This window comes from Streptopelia decaocto, assembly GCF_964273445.1.
Source record: "Streptopelia decaocto genome assembly, chromosome: 4".
In the NCBI taxonomy this organism is placed as follows: Eukaryota; Metazoa; Chordata; class Aves; order Columbiformes; family Columbidae; genus Streptopelia; species Streptopelia decaocto.
Genome location: NC_138658.1, coordinates 48,182,610 through 48,203,531, shown reverse-complemented (window position 1 = coordinate 48,203,531; position 20,922 = coordinate 48,182,610). Strand labels below are relative to the sequence as shown.

The 20,922-nt window shown below is 35.5% G+C and overlaps 1 protein-coding gene across 3 annotated transcripts in view; it reads right to left on the bottom strand.

Annotated features, from left to right (window-relative positions):
- Nucleotides 1–392: 392 nt before the first annotated feature.
- SGCZ (sarcoglycan zeta) overlaps nucleotides 393–20,922 on the bottom strand; it is a gene marked incomplete at both ends in the record, with an annotated part of 440,910 nt that continues 420,380 nt past the window's right edge. For all 3 annotated transcript variants that reach the window (XM_082050805.1, XM_082050807.1, XM_082050806.1), the window contains 2 exons: nucleotides 393–602; nucleotides 12,802–12,925. In XM_082050805.1, the coding sequence (XP_081906931.1) occupies nucleotides 393–602; nucleotides 12,802–12,925 (334 nt within the window). The remainder of the gene's footprint in view (nucleotides 603–12,801; nucleotides 12,926–20,922) is intronic.

The following is a 20,922-nucleotide window of genomic DNA, read 5'->3' as shown; positions in this document are numbered from 1 at the left end:
TCATCAGATTCTGGGCGAATTTGTTTATGTACTGTATATATATATATATGTGCAGTTCACATCCAGGTCCTGCAAAAATCTAAAACTATGTGCTTCACTTCATGTAGCAAAGGCACCTGTGTTATTCTCCCTTATGGACAAAAGATGATCTTATGTTCCAGGTTTCCTGATGAAGAATACATTGATTTCTGAATATCTCACTCCCATCTCTACGTTGAGTGGCAACACAAACCACAAGAGAAGGCAGCGCTGTATTCCTGCTTACACTGGAAGAAGTTGCTCTGCAGGCCATTTGAAGCGTTGAACTTGTCACAAGGGAAACCGAGCAGAACTGTGAAGCAGAGGGACAGTAACGAAAGGCTATTCTGGTGTGAGGATAAATTGGAGTCATTCTAGCTCCACAAGCAGATGTTGCTACTGGATTGACATGTGGAGCTTGATCCTGCTGGGGACAGGTAAAGTTTACCATTGGGACAGACGCAGAGCTCATAGATAGTCTGGCGAGGAGCTGAAGAGCTGGGTGAGGAGGAGGAGGAAGAGGAGGAGGAAAATGAACCCACTGGTAGATTTCCCAGGCGGATTGTATCTGCATTTAAAAATATCTACACAGAGAAAAAAAAAATGGAAAAAAAAAAAAGTGTAAGTAAACTTCTTTCAGCATCATGACATATTTTAAAGATGCGTTCTGAGGCAGAGTCTGAGTTTTTTAGAAATATTTTTTAAAATCATAAATATATTATTAGAAATATTACAAAGGCTATTAGAAATACATAGCAGTAATAATTCTTTTTAGAAATAAAAAAGCTGACATTTCTTACGCTTCTCGTTTTTCAACTCAGTCTAGTTACACACCCATTAACACTCATTACTACAGTATGCAAATACTTCACCTGACGTGTTTATTCAAATACAAGCAGTGTCATACCAAAACATTTTTACAATACTATTCGATAGTTTCCATTTTCACTAGTACATTTTATGATTAAAATTTATTCATTTATGGCAGTAGCATATTCTTGCTCTGCAAGAATTTGTATTTTAATAAGTGTGAAGTGATATTAAAGCACATTCCCCAGTGTGTTGCTGTAAGCAGCTGGAAATATGTGCTGAACTGTGCTAAATTGTAGGGGCTTAACAATAGCTACATCCAAAGAATAATTAAATAAGGGTACAAAGTCATACGCACAAAATAAAGAGCTTATTTGACCTAAGTTAAGAGGAGAAAAAAATCAGGTTAAATTCTTATTAACAAGGTCATCAAGCTATTCCCATTTGTTTCTGAACATTGAATATGAGTAAAAATATTTTTTTTACCTCCTTCCTTTGAAAATAATATAAGTCAGTAGGAAACTGTAAATACCAGTCAGGTTCATGAATCTGCATTGAGTTCTGCAATATTTACATATATGTTACATTTTCAGGGTGTTGAATAAACAATATCATGAAACTAAGGAGCTAAAGCAGGAAAAACCAATGTCTTCCACTGGCACAGATGGGTTTCCAGATGCTTAGAGTTTATTTTTTGTTTATGGAAGGAGTAAATGAGAGCCAAAATAAGATCGGTCATTACCTCAGATGTAGACTATGAACTTCAAGAAAACAGGTAACAAATAAAAATGGCTTTCAGCCCTGCGGATAACAGTATGAAACTTAGGAAAAAGTGAGTTCCTTAAATACTTATTAGTGTGGTTTTTAAGGTATTGAAAATCAACAAAGCCAACTTGACAGCATTATATCACAACATTGGCAGAATATGTAAGTAATCTGAGGAGATACAGCATTTATTGCATTTTTCTACAGGTGACAAGTATTATTTTATTATAAAGTCAATGGTATATGGCAGAAAAGCAGTGCAGAAGCACTAAAAAGCCCCTACTGGACAGCAGTGAAGGAGAGCAGGCTGGGAAAAATTTGAGAAGACTGGATGAAGTCCCATACAAAGACTGATACACAGTACCATTACCATCCACAGAAGAAGCATTGTAAATGACTGGGACTATTGAAGGAACTACAAGCTGAAAGTAGCCCTAAACAACATAACCCTCATCATTGCAAGCTCTTCAGCTTTGAGAGTAAGATACTGTGCTCATTGGGAATTTACACCAAAAAGGACAGAAAAGGAGAATCTCAGAGGCACAACACCCTGGCCTTATGGAGGAATTTACTACGAAACTAAAATGCAACAACTTATTATTTTTGTTCTTTAATTTATATGGCAAAGCAATGATGTATTTACACACACATTGCTGCTTTAAAAGTCCAGTATCAGAGACCTGAAATAATCAGAAGTCAAAACCCCTGCAGAAATAATTTAGATGGAAGAAATTAAGATGGTGTTGGGAGCAATTTAATAATGTTCTGTTAGAATTACTACTGAAAAAGAAGATTACACGTAACAACATTCAGCTGAGCTAGGAGTAAAAGCGAAAGTAACTATAGCAAGCAAAATAAGAAAACAAAGTAACAGATAGTGGAAAAAAAAAGAATCTGATAGCAAACTAGAAACTAGGAATCAGTAAAACGTAGTAAGGAAACAAAGGACGTTATCATGAGAAGAGTAATGAGTAATAACAAGCACTCTTTCTCATATCAGGAATAAAGAAATGTTAACAAATCCACCATTAATGTAGTAATAGTGGAGTATTGCATAAAAATCCAGTAGCATTCAACAGTGTAAGCTCTATGCGAGTATAAGTGTATCTTTCATACTGAATAGTGCTCAGCATAGTTCTGTACTTAGAGAAAGATCAAGTATCGATGCCAGAACATGACTGTGACAAAATACTTTCCATTTCAACAGTAACTCAACAGGATATTAAACAGGAATCAGTAATGTAATATGTTGTTAATCAGTAGCTCTTGATAAATGTTAAGAAATAGATCTCAAAAGAAATGTAGGTAGCCTTTTGGACTTTCAGTACTGATTTTCAGTAAGCCCTGATACACCTGGAATACCAAAGAAGATAAGAAAAAGACCACTTATATGCTTTTGTTTTAAAAAAATTGAAGCAGGAGATATTAAAATATACTTCAGTGCAGAAGACATACATATAATAAAATCCAACAACAATACAAGATTAGGTCTTTGTACTTTTGACAGAGAGTGTGAGTGGCCATTTTAACAGTTTTGCTGCAGTGGTGATGAGGAAGGATCACGAGAAATCAGTAAATCAAAATCAAATGGGTTCTGAAAGATGTCTTGATTCAAAAAAGAATGGTTTTTAGTCATTTCAAAAAAGAACTAGCTCAGAAAAAATCAGAGGGCTTATGCATCAGAGATCAGACTAGATTAAAACTTCTTCAACTTCATCTTTTTTTTTCGGAGGATCTCAATGTTTTTATGCGTTTGCTTACATCAGGACATCTATGCTTCTGCAATCCTCATTGAAGATTTTCTGTACTATACTGCTCTAAGATTTTACTCCAGTGGACCTTACTCTGGTGTGCATTACATTTCAATGTAGCTCAGTTATTTTGCTCCTTAAATTAAATGCTCTTTTTAAGCATAGCTGTGCGTGCTTTTCCAGTGGTGCTTTCCAATTTCACACTGCCTTGTAGATTGATCCAGATTTTTCTGGGACTGTAATCTTGTGCTGTAGCTATCAGATCCTGCCCCAGCAGCATCCCAGTACATCTAGTGAGCAGCGTGGATAATGGGGCATGGTATCTGAGAAAAACTGAAGTGCCTTCTTATGTGGGTGTATCTGCTGCAGTGAGTCTAACAAGGTCCATGCCTTTGCAGAAATATGGGAAGGCTGTGCAATTTAAACAGGATCCTATAGCTAATCCCTGGAGAAGCCCCAAAATGAAGAGGATTAATAAAATCACTTAAAGCCATCATTAAAATATACGCTGTACATACGCTGCCAAGGTTATAAGTAAAAGACTAAAATTATAGATGCAACATTGCTATCCATTAGTTAAGCAGGAATACAAATATACCATCATAATAGCCCAATACAAAAGGAATTTCAGCGGAACACAGTCCACATTTGAGTATATATCCACTCTGCTCCTATCTTCTCCTAAAAACTGAAATTCATGGCTGAAAAGTCCTCTGACATCAGTAAAACTTGAACTACTTACCGTTTTATGCCTGCTGTTATGACGCATTTAAAAAGAAGGGAAGAAGTGGCAAGACAACAAACTGCAGAGTATTATGTTCCCTGGGATCACTGTTGCTAGATGACAGTAGTTAATGGAAGTGCCTGTATACACAGTCTTTCTCTAATCTTTTGTGCTGTGAAAGGTACTAGATATGCCGTTTAATACTTCATTTGCATCGTTATGGTTGGGCTCAATGATCCTGAGGGTCTCTTCCAACCGAAATGATTCTATGATTCTAAGGCCATGCAAGCCAGTCACACTCTTTCTCAGAGTTTCACATCTCAGCAGATAAATAAGCAAGGATAAAACCAAAAGTTTTAGCAATTCTTGAAATGTTGTAGGAGACTGACCACGAGACTACAAAATGGAAAAGGCAGCAGCTACTCAGAGAAATGCCATTTCAGATCAGAGACCAGAGCACTAAGCAGCATCATGGCCTCTAAACATTTAAGGTTTAGAAATCCTAGATCACCCCTTCATCTTGAGCATCTTATTGCCAAGAAAAATAGATTAGCCCTGTAATATATTTAAAAGTAAACCTGATTTCTGACTAATTAAAGTAACGAACCAGATTAACCTGTAGGGCATGTGATAGGAATGCAAAATTTGCACTCTTTTTACATCCATTTTTTGCTAATGGAGGTCTTGAAGTCATCTGTTCCTCAGACTGTGTTGTTAATCTGAACAGCAAGAGGGAAAGGAAGACCAGCCAGAAAGTATGGGTTATCTACAAACCACATAACTAAATTGGAGGAGAGAACTTTTGGAGGGAAAGAAATGAAGTAAAAAAAAAAATCAAATATTCCTACAAGTAATTTCATACAGACATATGAACCTTCCATGTATAAAAGGTCACCACTGGGCCCTTGACTAAATCCTCTCAAGAGAGGAGATGATAGGCTAAATTGATAAAGCCAAATGAAAAAGTTAGGATTCATAAACATTGAAGAATTTTCTGTATTCATGGACAGTTTGATTACACAGGTAACTCTACAGAGCTGCAAAGGCATATTTCATGGCTAGTGTTGAGAGAAATGTGTAATAAAAGAAAGCTGAAAGGCTGGTGGTCATCAACCAGTATGACAACAGTGTAGTGACATCTCACCAAAAAAACCTTTTGGATTTGCATAGGCTCTTCAGAATTAATATGAACTATAACGGTGCAAGATTTTGTCAAGTCTTTTTGCTCTTCAACATATACTATCAGAAGCATAAATACAAAGAGGATTATATAGATTTTGTCACTAGACTCAACTATATAATTTTCATATGTTTTAGCACTCAAGGTGAAGATGAACTATAGGATAAATTGCAGTACTTCAGTTCCCATAGGCCATTTGTTCAAACATTTATCTGTGGTTTTGACATTTATTTTAAAACCATTCACCTAAACTAGCTTTCATTAAATCTGAAAGATAATTCTGAGAAAAAGAAACCATAGTGGAACATTAAAATATTAACTTGATAGCATATATACCGTAAAATCTAAACATATGCTGGCACAATATCTGGAACTATTTCCGTCATAATGATAAATAGTATTGAGGAACAGTTGAACAGTGAAATTAATGTGGTTACTGTGATGAAACTGAATATAGTAGATATTCAGAGAATACCAAAAGATCTTGTACAACCTGTGTGTTGAAAATGTATTCCCTGTAATACTAGGACTAACTTGGTTTAAACTGAAGAACTCAGGGTATGGGTTCAAAGTGGCAATGCTCACACCATTGCAAACAACTGGGGAATAAGCCAGGTCAACCAGAGCAGGAACAAATGTTCCTTAGCTGCCTTCCAAGATGAGAACCGGAAGACCAGTCACCTCAAGTGTACCCATACCAGTGCAAGCAGCCTGGGGAACAAACAGGAGGAAGTAGAGCTCCGCACTCAGTCAGAAAGTTGTAAATATCATACGAATAACTGAAACATGGGACAACTCACGTGACTGGAGGATAATGACAGATGGCTATAGGCTGTTTCATAAAGACAGGCAGTGAAGAAGAGGAGGAGGACTCTATGTTAAAGAGAACCTTAAATGTATAGAAATTGACTACAGCAGTTCTGGAAGCCCTATCAAATGCCTCTGGGTCAAGATTAGAGGGGTTGTCTCCAAGGGGAATCTCAGAGTAAGCATCTAATACTGCCATCCAAACCAAGATTATAAGGCAAATGAAGTGATATTTGGGTCACTTAAGCAAGCTTCAGTCAACAGAACCTGGTTCTTATGGGTGACTTCACCTACATAGACATTTGTTGGAAGATCAATACAGCAGTTCACGTCATCCATCAGGTTCCTGGAATGCACAGAGAATTGCTTCGTCGTCCAAGTGTTATATGTGCCAACTAAGAATGAGACACTGCTGGACTTGTTACTCAAAAACAAAGAAAACCCGCTTTGCAATATCTCACTTAGTGATAGCCTTGGCTGCAGTGATCACAATATTGAGGAGTTTGGAATCCTGCTGAGTGTGCTGAAGGTTAGTACTAAGACAAAAGTTTAAGATTTCAGAAGAGGAAATTTCAGCCCACTCAGAACTCAGTTTGGAGGGATGCCATGAGAAGCTTCCATGGAGCATAAAGGAGCTAGTGACCACTGGGTGTTTTTCAAGAATGTTCTTCTGGAAGCACAAAAACAGTTTAGCCCCTTTAAAAGTAAGGGAAGTAGGTGGAGCAAGAGACTCCTTCGGCTTAACTTCAAGCTTCTGAGTCTGCTTAAAACCAAAAGAGTAGCATGCCAGAGATGGAAAAGCAGACAAATACCCATTGACAACTACAAGGGCACTTCCAAGGCTTGCAGAGATGCAGTTAGAAAAGCAAAAGCTCAGCCCAAATTGAAATTGGCCAGAGATGTTAAAAACGACAAGAAAAGGTTCTTCAGGTATGTAAATAACGAGGAAGCGAAGGAAAATATTGGCCTGCTGTTAAACAGGAGGGGTGAATTAAGTACTAACAATACTGAAAAGGCAGAGCTTCTCAACACTTTCTTCACCTCTGTCTTTACCAGCATTGTTGGGTCCCACGCCTTGGCAACGAGAATCCAGGTTAATGCAAACACAGAGCCACCATCTGTGAAGGAATAATTGGTATGTGAACTGTTATAGGAGCTTGATCCCTACAAATTGATGAGCCCTGACAATAACCACCTGAGGGTGTTAAGAGAGCTGGCTGATGATGTTGCAAGGGCACTCTCCATAACAACTGAGGAGCTGTGGTGGTAAATGGCTCCCTTTCAAACTGCAACGTGTAACAAGTGGGGTCCCCCAGGGATCAATATTGGGGCCAACACTGTTTAATATCTTCATAAGTGATCAGGGTGATGGGACCAAAGAGTATAATGTGATATTAATAGAAAAAAGTTTTATTTATGTAATAAATTATTGTTACTTCTTTTTCTCTTTCTAACAAAACAGCTTATGGTGTTGGTTTACCCATGAGCAAACAGTTCAAAAATGTGTATTGTCAGCTAAAACACTTTGTAGTTTGGAAACATTGTATTTTGGTTTTAGACTTCTAGATAGAATTTTTTTTTTTCAAATAAATTAACTTAAATATTAAAACTGTTTTAAGCTGAAAATGAAAGGTTTTGCTTAAAAATATCATGGCATTATAATAATTTTAAATATCTGTCAAAACATCTTAATAGAATTTTTGAAACCAATAATTAAAAAAACACAGAAAAAATTCTCTTCAATTCCACTAATCTCTTTCCTCTCAGAGAACAGTGACAAGGCAGCTGGTTAATACCATGAAAAAGAGCTTTGAAAACAAAATGCAGCTAACAATTTTTGGTAAATAAGCAGTGGATCTTTGAGCTCTATAGCCTGCCATTGCTTGTTTTTTATTGAACTTCCTTCCTTCATATCAAACATTTTAAATTTTTTTGCAAACATTTAATCTCAGACAAACATAAGTTGGCTGAATTGAACTAATCCTGGAATAAATAAATTAATAAAATAAATTAATAAATTAATAAAAAAAAAACCCTCCTTTTTTTTTTTTTTCTTTCTGTTTCAGAACATAAAAGCCATCCACAAAACCCCCACCAAAACCAAACATTTAAAATGGTGCTGTTGGTTGGGCTTACAAGTGAAAATTACTCCAGTTTTATTAAGTAAAAATAGGATCATATATCAAATATTAGTTCTATACGCATTTGTTAGTCTCTACAAAATAATCTTGCGTGTATGCTTTATAAACTCTGTTGTGCTCAGATGGGAAATACAAACTTGGTGTTCTGACTGTTACACTGATTTTGAGTAAACTTTTCTGTTAAAGAGTATTGCTAATTTTTAATGTGACGGCTATAAGACTCACCAAGGGATCATCCTCATTATATCAGAGACAACCAATTATAGTCTACCAACAATGCTATGGAGTGTAATTTGACAAGAAAATACACGGCCATAAAGATGTAAACAGGAAAAAGGTCACAGACAGGGTGACTGATATGAATATGTTTGTAAAAATGAGAAGCCTCTCTGCATCTTTCTCCTTTTATTTACTTGGTCTTTAATAGTCAATAGGATTCAATGAAAGCTTATACAGAAACTGCTTGCAATAGTACGTAGCAGCTGCACAAACCTCATAAGAGCTGGGGCTAGTTAGCAGCCTTGCCCTTTAAAGGATGTTATATTGTCAGAACCATTAAAATTAGTTGTCAGATCAATGAGTGGACAACATCAAATAATCCTTTAAGCTTCTTATCATTATATGATAGTGTGTTTCGGGTTCGATTCTAACATATTTTTGTGCCTAGCAAAATCTAGTATTTACAGAATTCAAAATTGATCTGTACCTTTGCACTGTGTTTAGATGTGAAAGATGCAGTAGTCAACTAGCAGTCATTGTGCTGATTTTCCAGACAAGAAATGTTCTTTTTCTTCTTATGTGAACAAATAGAGTCAGCTAGAGCCTGGAGCTTCACATTTCATTTTCCTTGTAAATGACTGCTGTTTTAAACCATTGGTTATGGTTTATTTATAGAATAATACATAGTTCACAATTAAATGCCAAGCTATAATTGAATCAAAGGATTCTGCTGATGCCTCGACTCACAAAGGTGCAGCTCAAGAGCTTTATAAAGGGCAGCAAAATCTGAGTCTAAATTACAGCCCCCAGTATTCAGTCTGGGATCATGCATTATAATGCGTAATAGGGCTAAAAGGATTATTATAATACTGCAGTAAATAAAAAGATGATGCATCAAACAGCAGAATTCAAAATGCTTGCAGAGGCTTTCAGTTTATGATGTGGGAGGCTAGAGATTTACTGCATGAGAAATAAGGCTAGAGGAAAAGTATTTCATAAACATATTTATGTTCTTAAAATATTCTGAAGTTATTCTTAAATGAAAGAAAAATACATGTTTCATAGATTAATCCATGGTAAATTCATAATGGTTATAACTGGTTGATTCCAGATGCCACATAGTTATTTTCTGGCATAATAGGGTAATAATTATGCTATAGAAGGAAATACTAATTCACATATCTTTGATGATTTCTTGAATAAACTTACATACATTAAAAAGTTAAATTTAGTTAACCAGTGAAAGAATAATACAAAAAACTTGTAGTTTTTTTTCTAGTACAAAAAATGTCTTATCACAAAAATGGTTCATAGGTCCAATTCAAAGACAACATTTTATATTCATGAAAGAAATCTGACGGAAAAAAGCATATATTTTTAGGCTAAAATGAAGATCTTTTTTTCCATTCTGTCTGCTAGTCTGTGGTGTATCTGTTGGCTGCAAGCAAGGACACTAATCAATATTTTGTTACGCAGACATTTTATTCATTAGAGGTTTACCCTGGTTCCTCACACCAGACTGTAATTAGTCCAGCAATTTCCTAATGTGACCACAGTAACTTTGTACAACCTGTGATGCTGGGGGCACTCATTGTATGCCTTTCAAAATGTTTCTACCTTTTCCTCTGACCCTCTCTTATGTAAGAGATAAAATAGTGGACTGTAAAGGCATTGGTCAGGCCTCATGATGGAATTTGTCTGTGGATTTAGGATACAGTTCTTTACAGATCTCACTGGAATTGCAAATATTCAAGAGATAATTAGACACTTTGAACTTTATCAGATGTAAGTTACAGAACAGTTCCTTGGGAAAGAGTGGGGAAAGTTTGGTAGCATGTTCTCTGATAAATATAAATCTAACATCTAAGTGGGAAATCACAGTTGTGCTGTCTTTCTTACCATGTAGAGGAATATAATGTTTTTAATATGACATTCAACAAAGTCTCTTTTACACTGAATTGATTCCAATTCTGAATAACAGAAAATACAGTCATTATAACTTTTCTTGTGTTCCCATTCTCAAAGTCCAATTGAGGTCACAGGACATTATTTCAAAAAGTACCTTTTCAATAAGTTGTAGTACATACTTAAGAAAAATTAGGAGTCATGCAATAAACTCACAGTGCTGATACAGGCAAAAATGCCTGATGAATCCACAGATTAAATATTTGTACATAGTACCACATTATTGCATGATACTAACCCAAGACATTATAGCTATAACCACTGTTGTGTATTGATAAGGATCGTGGCTGAAAACATCGTGGCAAAACTAGTTCATCCAGTCACAGGAGATGACACATTCAATACAGGGGGAACTGCGATTTACATATCAACAACAAGCTAATGCCACAGAGGCTGGCTGGCCAATACTGGAGGTGGGGGATGAGCTGGAGGGTACATAGCTCTCATTCTCTCTTTTCCTTTTGAACATATAAGGACAACACCATCTTAAGCTCCGCTGTTGGATTCTTGTTAAATTTTGTATTATAGCTACTAATGGTAGATTTCTACATTGCTTGTAGATGGACTTTTTGCTGTTATACTTTTGCCAAGGCACTACTCGCTGTAACTGGTAGTCCAACACGTACTTTTAGTAAAACTCATAATTGAATTGGACTCCTGGCATGATTGTCTGTCATTCACTTCACGTAACTGTGCAGAATTAACCCAGAGTTAACTCACACCTGGTCTTATCTGTTGAGTCAGGGCCTGTGTTGCGTTCAGATTTAACTCATCCCTCATCCCATCTGTTGGGACAGGACAGCCACTTCTTCATGGGGCACTGAGGAAAAGTAACAGGGTTTTTTTGTTTGTTTGTTTTTGTCTTTTTTGTTTAGTTGGTTTGGGTTTTGTTTGTTTGTTTGTTTTTCACTTTCAAGTGTTACTTTTTCCCCTCTGATAACACCATGAAGCAAAAGAACAAAGAAATACATTCTAGGTGAAAGATTCATATTAATAAATGTAGGTCACATACTAGATTGGGCCAGGTAGGGATTTATGGAGTGGAAGCAGGACAGGTTACAGGAAGCTGTAGCCTCTGCAATAAAAATACACACAGGAAGGACAAGGGTGAGGGAGGATGATATTTACTATTTACTATTAAAATAGGATTAAATTGTCCTCACTGCTATCTCAGCAACTTTAGGAAACAGTAACAAAGACTTCATATTCAGGGAGGTGGTAACTAAAATGAGATATTGTGGGAAGAGCTGGCTTTTGGAGAAACTCAGAAATAAGATGGGGTATGTGGTATATAAATATTTGAGGCTCTCAATTAGGAAAATATTGTGTTTTAATTATGCAAAACAGATACTTGCATAAATAGAAAAATGTTATTAATGAGGCCTTTGATGTTATTGGCCAAAAATGTTCCTGTCTGTATTGTAATGCAAAGAGTATGCATTGCAGATTATGTGTCACAGATGCGAATGCTGGTTTTCTTTGTTGTTGCTTATTTGGACAGTTTGTAAAGTATCTGGGAACACAGAAAATACAAAATACAAACACAAAGGCCAAAAATTTCTAAAGAGCTCCATTCCCAATTAGATACTTACTGGTTTTCCAAAAGCGCTGTAACCTGGCAAGTCCCACTGGGAACCATTTGAAAATGTATTCATTTCTCCGAAGTGCCTAACAGAAATCTGAGAGCCTTTGATACCCTTGCACAAATATATTTAATGTTATCTCATTTTAAGGACTGAAGATGAAAGGACTCTCATACTAGTAATCTCTCATGCATTTATCCAATACTTGATTTGCCAACCAAACCAGTGACCCAATTTAGAATTGTTTTCATGAGTTTGCACGGGTTTACACATGAAGAATCTATACCAAAATCTTTTTATGTCAAGCTGATCACTGAAACAAGATGCTTATGAAACAGTACAGTGAACATACCATTGAAGTACTCTGTCTCTCTTACAGAGCTAGTAACAGTTCAAGGAAATAAACCACCCAGCAAATTTGTCAAACCTCTTCAACATAGTTTAATAAAGTATTAATCCAAATTAATTCAAACTTCTCTCTCTCAGTTTGTCAGATTCATCCAGAGTAATTTTTTACCACTGTCACTTAGCTGTCTCTGTCCCACAGGTATGTTGAAGGACTGGGTAGCTTTTTCTTTGACTCTTAGATTAAAAATAGGTCTTGCCTATATTCATTTAACTAACAGTTTCTTCAGTGTGAGTGAAACTTAGTGATTCAAATATTTGCACAAAGCAAATAAGTATTAATAATTGAGCAAGCTAAACTAAAATTACTTTAACATAGATAAATGCAGAATACTTCTTGTGATGTTTACCTTGCTAATGAATAAACTCTCCTCATATTGTTTGCGTTACGCTGGGCAGGGCTGTAGAACATTTTTCTACCAGCTGAACTTACCTCGCCTTCTGTGGATTGTAAGTGCAGTTCTTTCCTACAGGTAGCCTTTAGGTCTCCTGCAGCTGCATTGACTTGCACTCCCCTGGGTGCTTCCATCACCAAAGATCTAGTAGGAGATTCAAGTCTGAAAGACAAACACAACCACTGAGAAAAAAAATCCACTGAATCAAACCACCAAAACGCATTTAGCCCACAAAACACGCAATGGATGTAGATATAAATGTATTTTGAAAGGTAAATGTCCTGGTTTTGTTAAAAACAAGAGCAGTCCTCTTTTAGTGAATTTTCCTTCCAGCTAAGTTCCTCTAAGTGCCTTCTAAGTAACTGCACTTTTCTGAATTTTTGCCTGCATGTTTTCTCAGACATTGTGCTTGGTGCTGTTAATATGACCAATGGAATGCTGAAGAGCCCCATGCTTAGATTTATTACTATGGTAACCAAGGTTAACTGCTAACGGGACACATTTGAAAGGAGGGGCAGACAGAACAGGTGACTAAAACTGACCAACTAAGTATTCCATCCCATAAACATCATACGCCCTATATAAGAGGGAGATCATGAGGGTCTCATGCTCTTTGACCATGGCCAGCATCTAGAGAGGACCCTGCCACCTGTGCCTGTGATACAAGGCCCTGCATCCAGTTTCCAGTTTGCTGTGAGGTTCCACTCAGGACTTCTGGGTACCTGCCCTGCAGCTGCTGGAGCCACTCCAGCTCTGCCCACCCAGCTCCACTGCCGCTGGAGGCACATCAGCTCCGTGAGGGAGGGGCAAAGCTGTTACCCAGGATAATCAAGATTGGTTTTGTATATTTTTATGTATTTTCTACTTATTAGTAGTATTAGTAAAGCCTTTAAAATCCTTCCAACTTTAAAGTGCCTCTTCCTTACTCTTCCTTATCATCTTTCATATCAGGAGAGGGTGGGGATGAGATTAGCAGAGGGCATCTGCCATGGTATATTGTCGCCTTGCTTTAGACCTTGACAGATTTAATTAGTGGACCGTACAGGGATAGAGAAGCCATATGGGAAAAAGAGAACCTGTATGGGGAAAGATAAGAGAAACTGTGACAGTAAAGAAGTAAAAAATTAGTTACATGTGTGATTCTCTCACTATTCTCCATAGCCCAGAGAAAGAAAAAAAAAAAAAAAAAGCATATGTTCAAATCTATTTCTATTTAAGACAGCATTTAAGCATATACCAATATAAGCTTGCCTGCTTAGTGATGATTTCTGGCATCAGTACCTAATTTACTTGACTGTACTAATATTAAAATATAGCTACATAAGATTCCAAGTCTCTTTGAGTGCTTCTGTAATGATAGGTTCATAACTAAAGTTTGCTAGTGACCATTGACAAATATTCATCTAAATAAAAACAAAACAAAGCACTTCAAAATTTTTAAATAATTATTTAAAGTTATAAGTTTTCAATAATTATTTAAAACGGATTAGAATGACTTAACCTTCATTGGCTCATTCATATTTCGGCTAGGTGTAGCAGCATTATGTACACAGAAGAAAGGAAAAGAAAATCTGTTACGTCTGTATTATTGTTTTTTGCATGCTATTTTTCTGTTCTGCAAAATACTCATTATGTTATTTAACTCTGTTATAACAGGGTTAAGGCACTTGGCCCTGGGTCTTGTTATCTTTCCTCAAAGCAGCTATTGTTATTCTACTCCTGTCAGTCTTTTAATTTCTCTCTACTCTATATCCAAGATCCTTCATCGACCTTATTGCAGAACTATGATACTTTCTTAGCTATGTTATCTCACAGTATCGTACAGGTTTCTCTTGAAATGGAAGTGCTAATGCAAGGATTTTGTAGCAGTCATGCTCACCAACTGAATAGGAAAGAAGATTGGATGAAAACTGTAATGAACTGGGAAACAAAAATTCGGATTCAGGTTGTGTTCAGCTGTAGACTTATTGCATAGTCCTCCTGAGAGCAAGACAAATCTTTTAATCTATTTGTATCCCAATAATATAATGACAGAACACAGTTCTATTATACCTGAATAAAGACTTTTTGTAAGATGAAATGTATTAATGATAGAAATGTCTAGAATTAGTAACTTGAAGAAAACACTGTATTTCCCTCTTCAACAAATTGTGTTTTGAGTGTTAGGTCACATCCATCCAGAAACATAATGAAGTACTAGATATATAAAGGAAAGAATGGTTTAACAAAGAACTTGCTATAGAAAAGCCAAATGAAAGATCTATCAAATAATGGAACAAGACAATTTCAGTGTATTTCACCTATTGATTTTTAAAGCATATAGAATAGTGATGGATTATCACTTTGAAACAAAACCGGCACATTTGCCTGCAAAGTAAGTCACTGAGATGGTGTCTGTGAAATATTTGTACTTGTTACATGTCACTGACACTCAATAGGGAAAGGAAAAAAAAATAAAGGAAAATAATTATTTGGCAACACAAAATGAAACTATTAATAGCAAGTGTCTAGGTAGACAGAAACACTACTTCTAGCTACCTATCTTTAAAAAAGCATACATTGGATACATATAGATGGGAGAAGCAGAAAAATCTATTTTTCTGTTAGCGGTATGCCATTTTCTTTCATTTTTTTGACACTAGGTAGAAAGAAGTTAATAGAAAGTTCTGCAGTTCTTTGAACCAGGGAAGAATCTATATCTCATTAATTATTTATTCATGTATATCAGTGTTTTTCAGGTGGTGGTTTGTGAACTTCTGATGGCTATAATACAAGAGAAAAATTGCTTCCAAAACCTTTTAGAAACCACTTTAAATGATAAAGTTTAGAAATTAGGTTTTTGGAAGTATTATTTTGCCTTAATGAGGTTTTACCTTGATTTTAAAAATAAAATTAATTTTATAACTGTTAAATGATTGGATGCTTTCATTCCATATGTTTCAGCACCATATTTTTGTAATTTGTAACCTTCTTTCCAGGAATATTACATTTCTCAGTGCTTTCAGCTGCCATTTCATAATCATGAAGACAAAAATATTCTTAACTACATTTATTGCATTGAATTGGTGGGTTTTAGGGAAGTCACAAATATTTCCGGTTTCATAATATCAAAACCACTCTCAGACCTGACTGAAATTTTTCAGTTGGTGGACATTAAAAAAATATATATATATTTAGGAACACCTTTCAGGAAACTATGACTTTGTTTAAAGAACAAACCTTTTTTTCCTCCAAAACACATGACACTGTATAGCTCAGAGTTGTTTTGCCTAGTTTCATCGCTGTTTTTCATGAACTACATTAACATACATGATTTCCAGATTGTCTAAAATGTAAACATTTGGGCAATTAATTTCTGAACTTGAAAAGAAGCTGTTAATATTAGCCTTCTATATACTATGGAGGATAAATTTACTTTTCAGACAACAGATTTTTTAGCAGTCTCTTGAAATAAAACAATGTGGTAGAAATGTCAATGAATGGCTGATGATCAGCAGAGTAGTTTTAAAACCACCACCCATCTATTAGTAAAATTCAATGACTAAATCTATTTTACTGTTACTAATTTACTCTTTTTATTAATATGCTTCAGATGATCTACATCTGAAAAGTGACTTTGCTATGCAATCTCCAGCATGCTACTGGAAACGCAAAAGTCTTTGCACATGGAGAGATTATTTCTTCAATATTTTGAGATAAATTATGTTTGATGTGCAGCTGCTTTATAATATTTTTTCTTTGTCACATTTCTGAAAGCTTTAATTTCTACTATAAACTTACTGTAACACTCCACATTGTAATACTTATCCCTCTAAGGAAAAGTGCATTGTTACAACAGCATATCAAGAATTTGCTTTCCTTTCAGATTTACTGATGGCCTGTCACAGTGGCATTCACATTTATGAGTGAATCCTATTCATATAATTTAATTTTTCTTTTCCAAACAAAACCCAGCTATGATGAAGAATGTAACTACTGCTACGATTTGACAGAAACTACAACACTGTAGGAAAGACAAAGAAGCTTTTAAAAAGAGGTTTTTAAATAATATAATCTGTCAATTGGTGGTATGTGATGCAGACAGATGATCTATCCAGAGAAGAGAAGGGCTTCTTTCTTTTTAATTATCAATGCCTAATTTGTGAAAAAAGATCCATTTGAGAGGATCAAAGCTATGTGGCTTTGAGTTGAATTTATCAAAGACTTCTTGCTAAAAAAGGAAACTTTTAAAAATAGCTTGAATATGTTCCTTTGAAGGTATTAAAATATTTCTCATCAAAAATGCAGAAACATTTATTTTTCATTTGGTATTTTCTGTTTACAAGCTGACCTAGATTGTATTAGAGGAAAAATATTTTTTAATGTGAACCAAAATGCTTCATTTTGGGCTTTAAGAAATATTTTAGATTTTCCTCTTGCATATCCTTCATACACACATGGGATATAATTTATCTATGTTAATTTTGCTCTGTTGGTTAGCAGAAGGTGTTTCTTAAAATAGAAGGAAACAGAAAATTCCCCTGTAAAAATGTGAATAATTTATTTTCTTTGTGTCTGTTTAAGCAGTGGATCCAACACATGCTCCTTAGTAAAATAACTGATATGAACCTCTACTAATTTGAAATTTTTATTCAAAACAGGGGATAAAAAACTATGCTGTCAACATGAGATCACACATATAAAGCAGGTACTCATTTCTCATTTACTGGCATCTTTACAGCTGGAAGTCAAGAAATACTTCAGTACTTCCAGGGGTTTAGTTTTTATATGTGATGGTCTATGACAGCATACATTGTTGTGGCATTTTTTTCAGTTAGAATAGGAATCCTGTTATGAAAAAAAGAAAAAATAAAAGTATTGCAAATAAAAAACCAATGGAAAATTTACACATTGACTTGGTAAACTTTTTGTAGATTTCTATACATTAAGATAATTGTGATATCAATCTTGCTGTCTGTAGGTAAAGAGTTGTGGCAGACTGAGGTTGCAGATAGGTAGGATACGTAAAGGGAAAAAGAAGAAGGTAAGTGGATGTGCCAAGCCTCTCTATATCCTTCTTCCTGCTTTTTCATTGTATAAAAGCACTTTCAACCCTGAAACGCAGGACCTTCCTCTTACACAAGTGAAATTATTTTGTTCCACATTAGAAAGAAGAGGTTTTTCTTAAAAAATAATTTTGAAAATATTGTTTTTCATAAAACCCAAACAATTTAAAATATATATTCTTTCAATTACTTTTATTATTAAAAGAACAGCTGACTGCCCTAATGCTTAAGGAAACTGATTTCAAGAGTCCTCCAGTGAGACCAAGAGTTCTTAAAGGAGTCCACTGAACACTGATGCTGCTGGATAAAATCGGGGTTTCGATTCAGCCCGTTTCCTGTAAGTCAGGTTGCAAACTTCAGTAGTATAGAAAGAATAACCAGAATAACTGGAAAGAATAACCAGAGACTTCTATGATCATGATGACAAAAAACCTGGAATCCTTTTTTTTAAGATACTGGAATTATTCAGAGGATATTTGATCAGCTGCATTTGACATCACTCTGAGAATGTTATTATATAAAAATATTAGCTATCTTTTATCGAGAAAAAAAGTCTCATATATTCTTGTGAAGCTCTCTCTGATTTATTTTGGAACCTAACCTTTAAAGGCACAATTTGCCTCTGTATTTTGTCACTTCACAACATGAGTCTTAAGTAAGAGAAAGTTAAATAAATGTTGTACACAATAGGTAATGGTCTAAACCAGTAAATATCAACAAGACTTCTTTTTTTTTTTTTTTTTCCCAATATCCAGTTTTGCAACTTATGGACAATAAGCTTAAACAGAGAAGAAACTTTCTTGACTTAAATTAGAATGGTAGAATGGTATTCAGTATAGCATTTCATGTTACGTCCATGCTTTGCATGTCACTGACTTTGGCATGTGCCAGGATGCCCTTATTATAGCTCCTAGAATTCTCGTTAACCCAGAAATCACCTCACTGAACTCAAATTAGAGTTAAAATTGCCTTGTGCATGCCACTGGTTTCAGTTCAGTGGGTCTGCATTATCACAGTAGCAACTGAAACATCTGAATATTTTAATGTTACTTGACACAGATGATAAATCAGAAAAATAGTTTCCACACATAGGGAAATCAAGGATCTCTTCTGAGAATATATATATATATATATATAAATATTAGTTACTGAGGAGGAAAAGTAAGGAATAAAATGTCATTGAAGAGTTTTTCATTTATGTCATTAAAAGACTAGAAAAAGTGAAGAAACATAAAGGAAAGGTGAGGAGTGCTGGAGAGAGAAAATTTTTAAAGCAAGAGCTTGACAAAATAAGCAGGTGATATGAGAAAGGTTAAAGAGAACTTAATGCATGGCTGTTTCTTAGAGTGGGTGAGGGCATAGCCAGAATAGCTAAAGACAGGAAAACAATCAAAATTAGAAATAATATTAAGAACATAAGAAACCAAAAACCTAATGAAATCTCTGGTAGTAAAAAGTCATGCATTCTAGAATGTAAAGTCCCCTAAAACTCACACCTTTGAAAAACCAAGAAAATGAGTAGAAAAGTAAGGTTTAGAATACAAACTTCATTTCTTAGAGAAATATCACAACATGCTTGAAATTCTAAAATTTCAGGCTGTAAGACAAAGATCTGCAAATGAGACAATCCAAAACAGTCCCTTAAGAAAATGGGAAAAGGATTCCTCATAGTCCCGACATCTTAGACCTACCCTTATTCCACCCAAAATACTCCACTTCCTATAACCTTCCTTACTTTTTTCTGACCTGAAATCATTCTACACATTCCCTGCCACTCCACTAAACATCCTTCCATGAAGTTTATTTTCCATCCAGTTATAGTTCTATTACCTGAGTTGTCTTTCAGAATATATTTTCTTAAAACAGAAATCTACCTTGTCAGAAAGAGAAGGAAGCAACGTGCCCACAGACAATGCTCAAGTGGCCGTCAAGAGTAAGATCTGAACGTAAGGTACCTGGGGGAGGCTGAAGAGCTGAACTCAGCTCTTTGAACTACTGGAAACACATGAGAACTGGCTGACATAAAATATTCTCAGGTTTGAAAACCATAAGCTTCCTGTGATTAGTAAGTGACAGTCCAGACCACCTCTAATGTTTCAATGATATTTTGAATATTGTTTCCCCAAGGGGCCTTAGGGTGATATAAATTGTTATATTTTAGCTGAGATAAACTGTGACATGGTTTTGATCCCTATCTTGATGAAACTGCATCTCATGTGTAAAATTATTCTGCTGAAATTCGTTTGACAGGTCTGCTTCAACCTCTGCAGAATAAGCAAATCAGTGAGCGTGGAATACACTCCAGTGGCTTGTACTTGGGTTGTATCTGAACAGTCCAAGAAGAAATCAGCCCACCAAAAAAAGGGAAAAAAAAAAAAATAAAAGAAAGAAAAAAAAAGAAAGAAAAGGAGAAAAGAAAAAAATCTTTAAATGCTTGTTGAATTTGAATGCTTTGAGTCACTTTTGTATGGCAAGCACCATTTTGGAAAGAACAAGAGAGAGTGAAGTCTCTCTTGAAATACAACCTAAGATAGAAGGAAAATTGCAGAACAAGACATGTAAAATCATTCATTCTTCTCCACTGCTCAGGGTATCTCTGGAGTTCTCTGTACAATTATAGGTAAAAGCAACAGGAGCTGTTTGGGGAACTGCAGAACTAATAGTTTTACAAGCTTGTGTATTCCCTGTAACTACCCACTATACAATGTCCATCCACGCTACCTCCTCACCTGTACGGGCTTCAAACCCTTTGTCTAGGTCCAATATGGTGCTAGGACAAGAACGCAAACCATACCTTCTGCACCCACAAACACAACACGGCTAGAAACTTCATGTCCTTTGTGTGCTATAACCATGACCTGGACCACAAAGCAAAATACATCAGAAGTTAAGGGTAGTCTGAGGCCATGTAAATACTGACAGCAGTAAATACGAATAATTCCAGCTGATTTTCCTATGGAAACATATAAGCATCTCTAGTTAGGCACTGGTTTACAGAAAACACATAGAAACTTAGGGATCTTTTGCCTTTCAAACGTGGATGAAACTACATATCTGCTTCACAAATTATCAGGGAGATGAGGGAAGAGAATAGATAGACAGCAAAATTAGGAA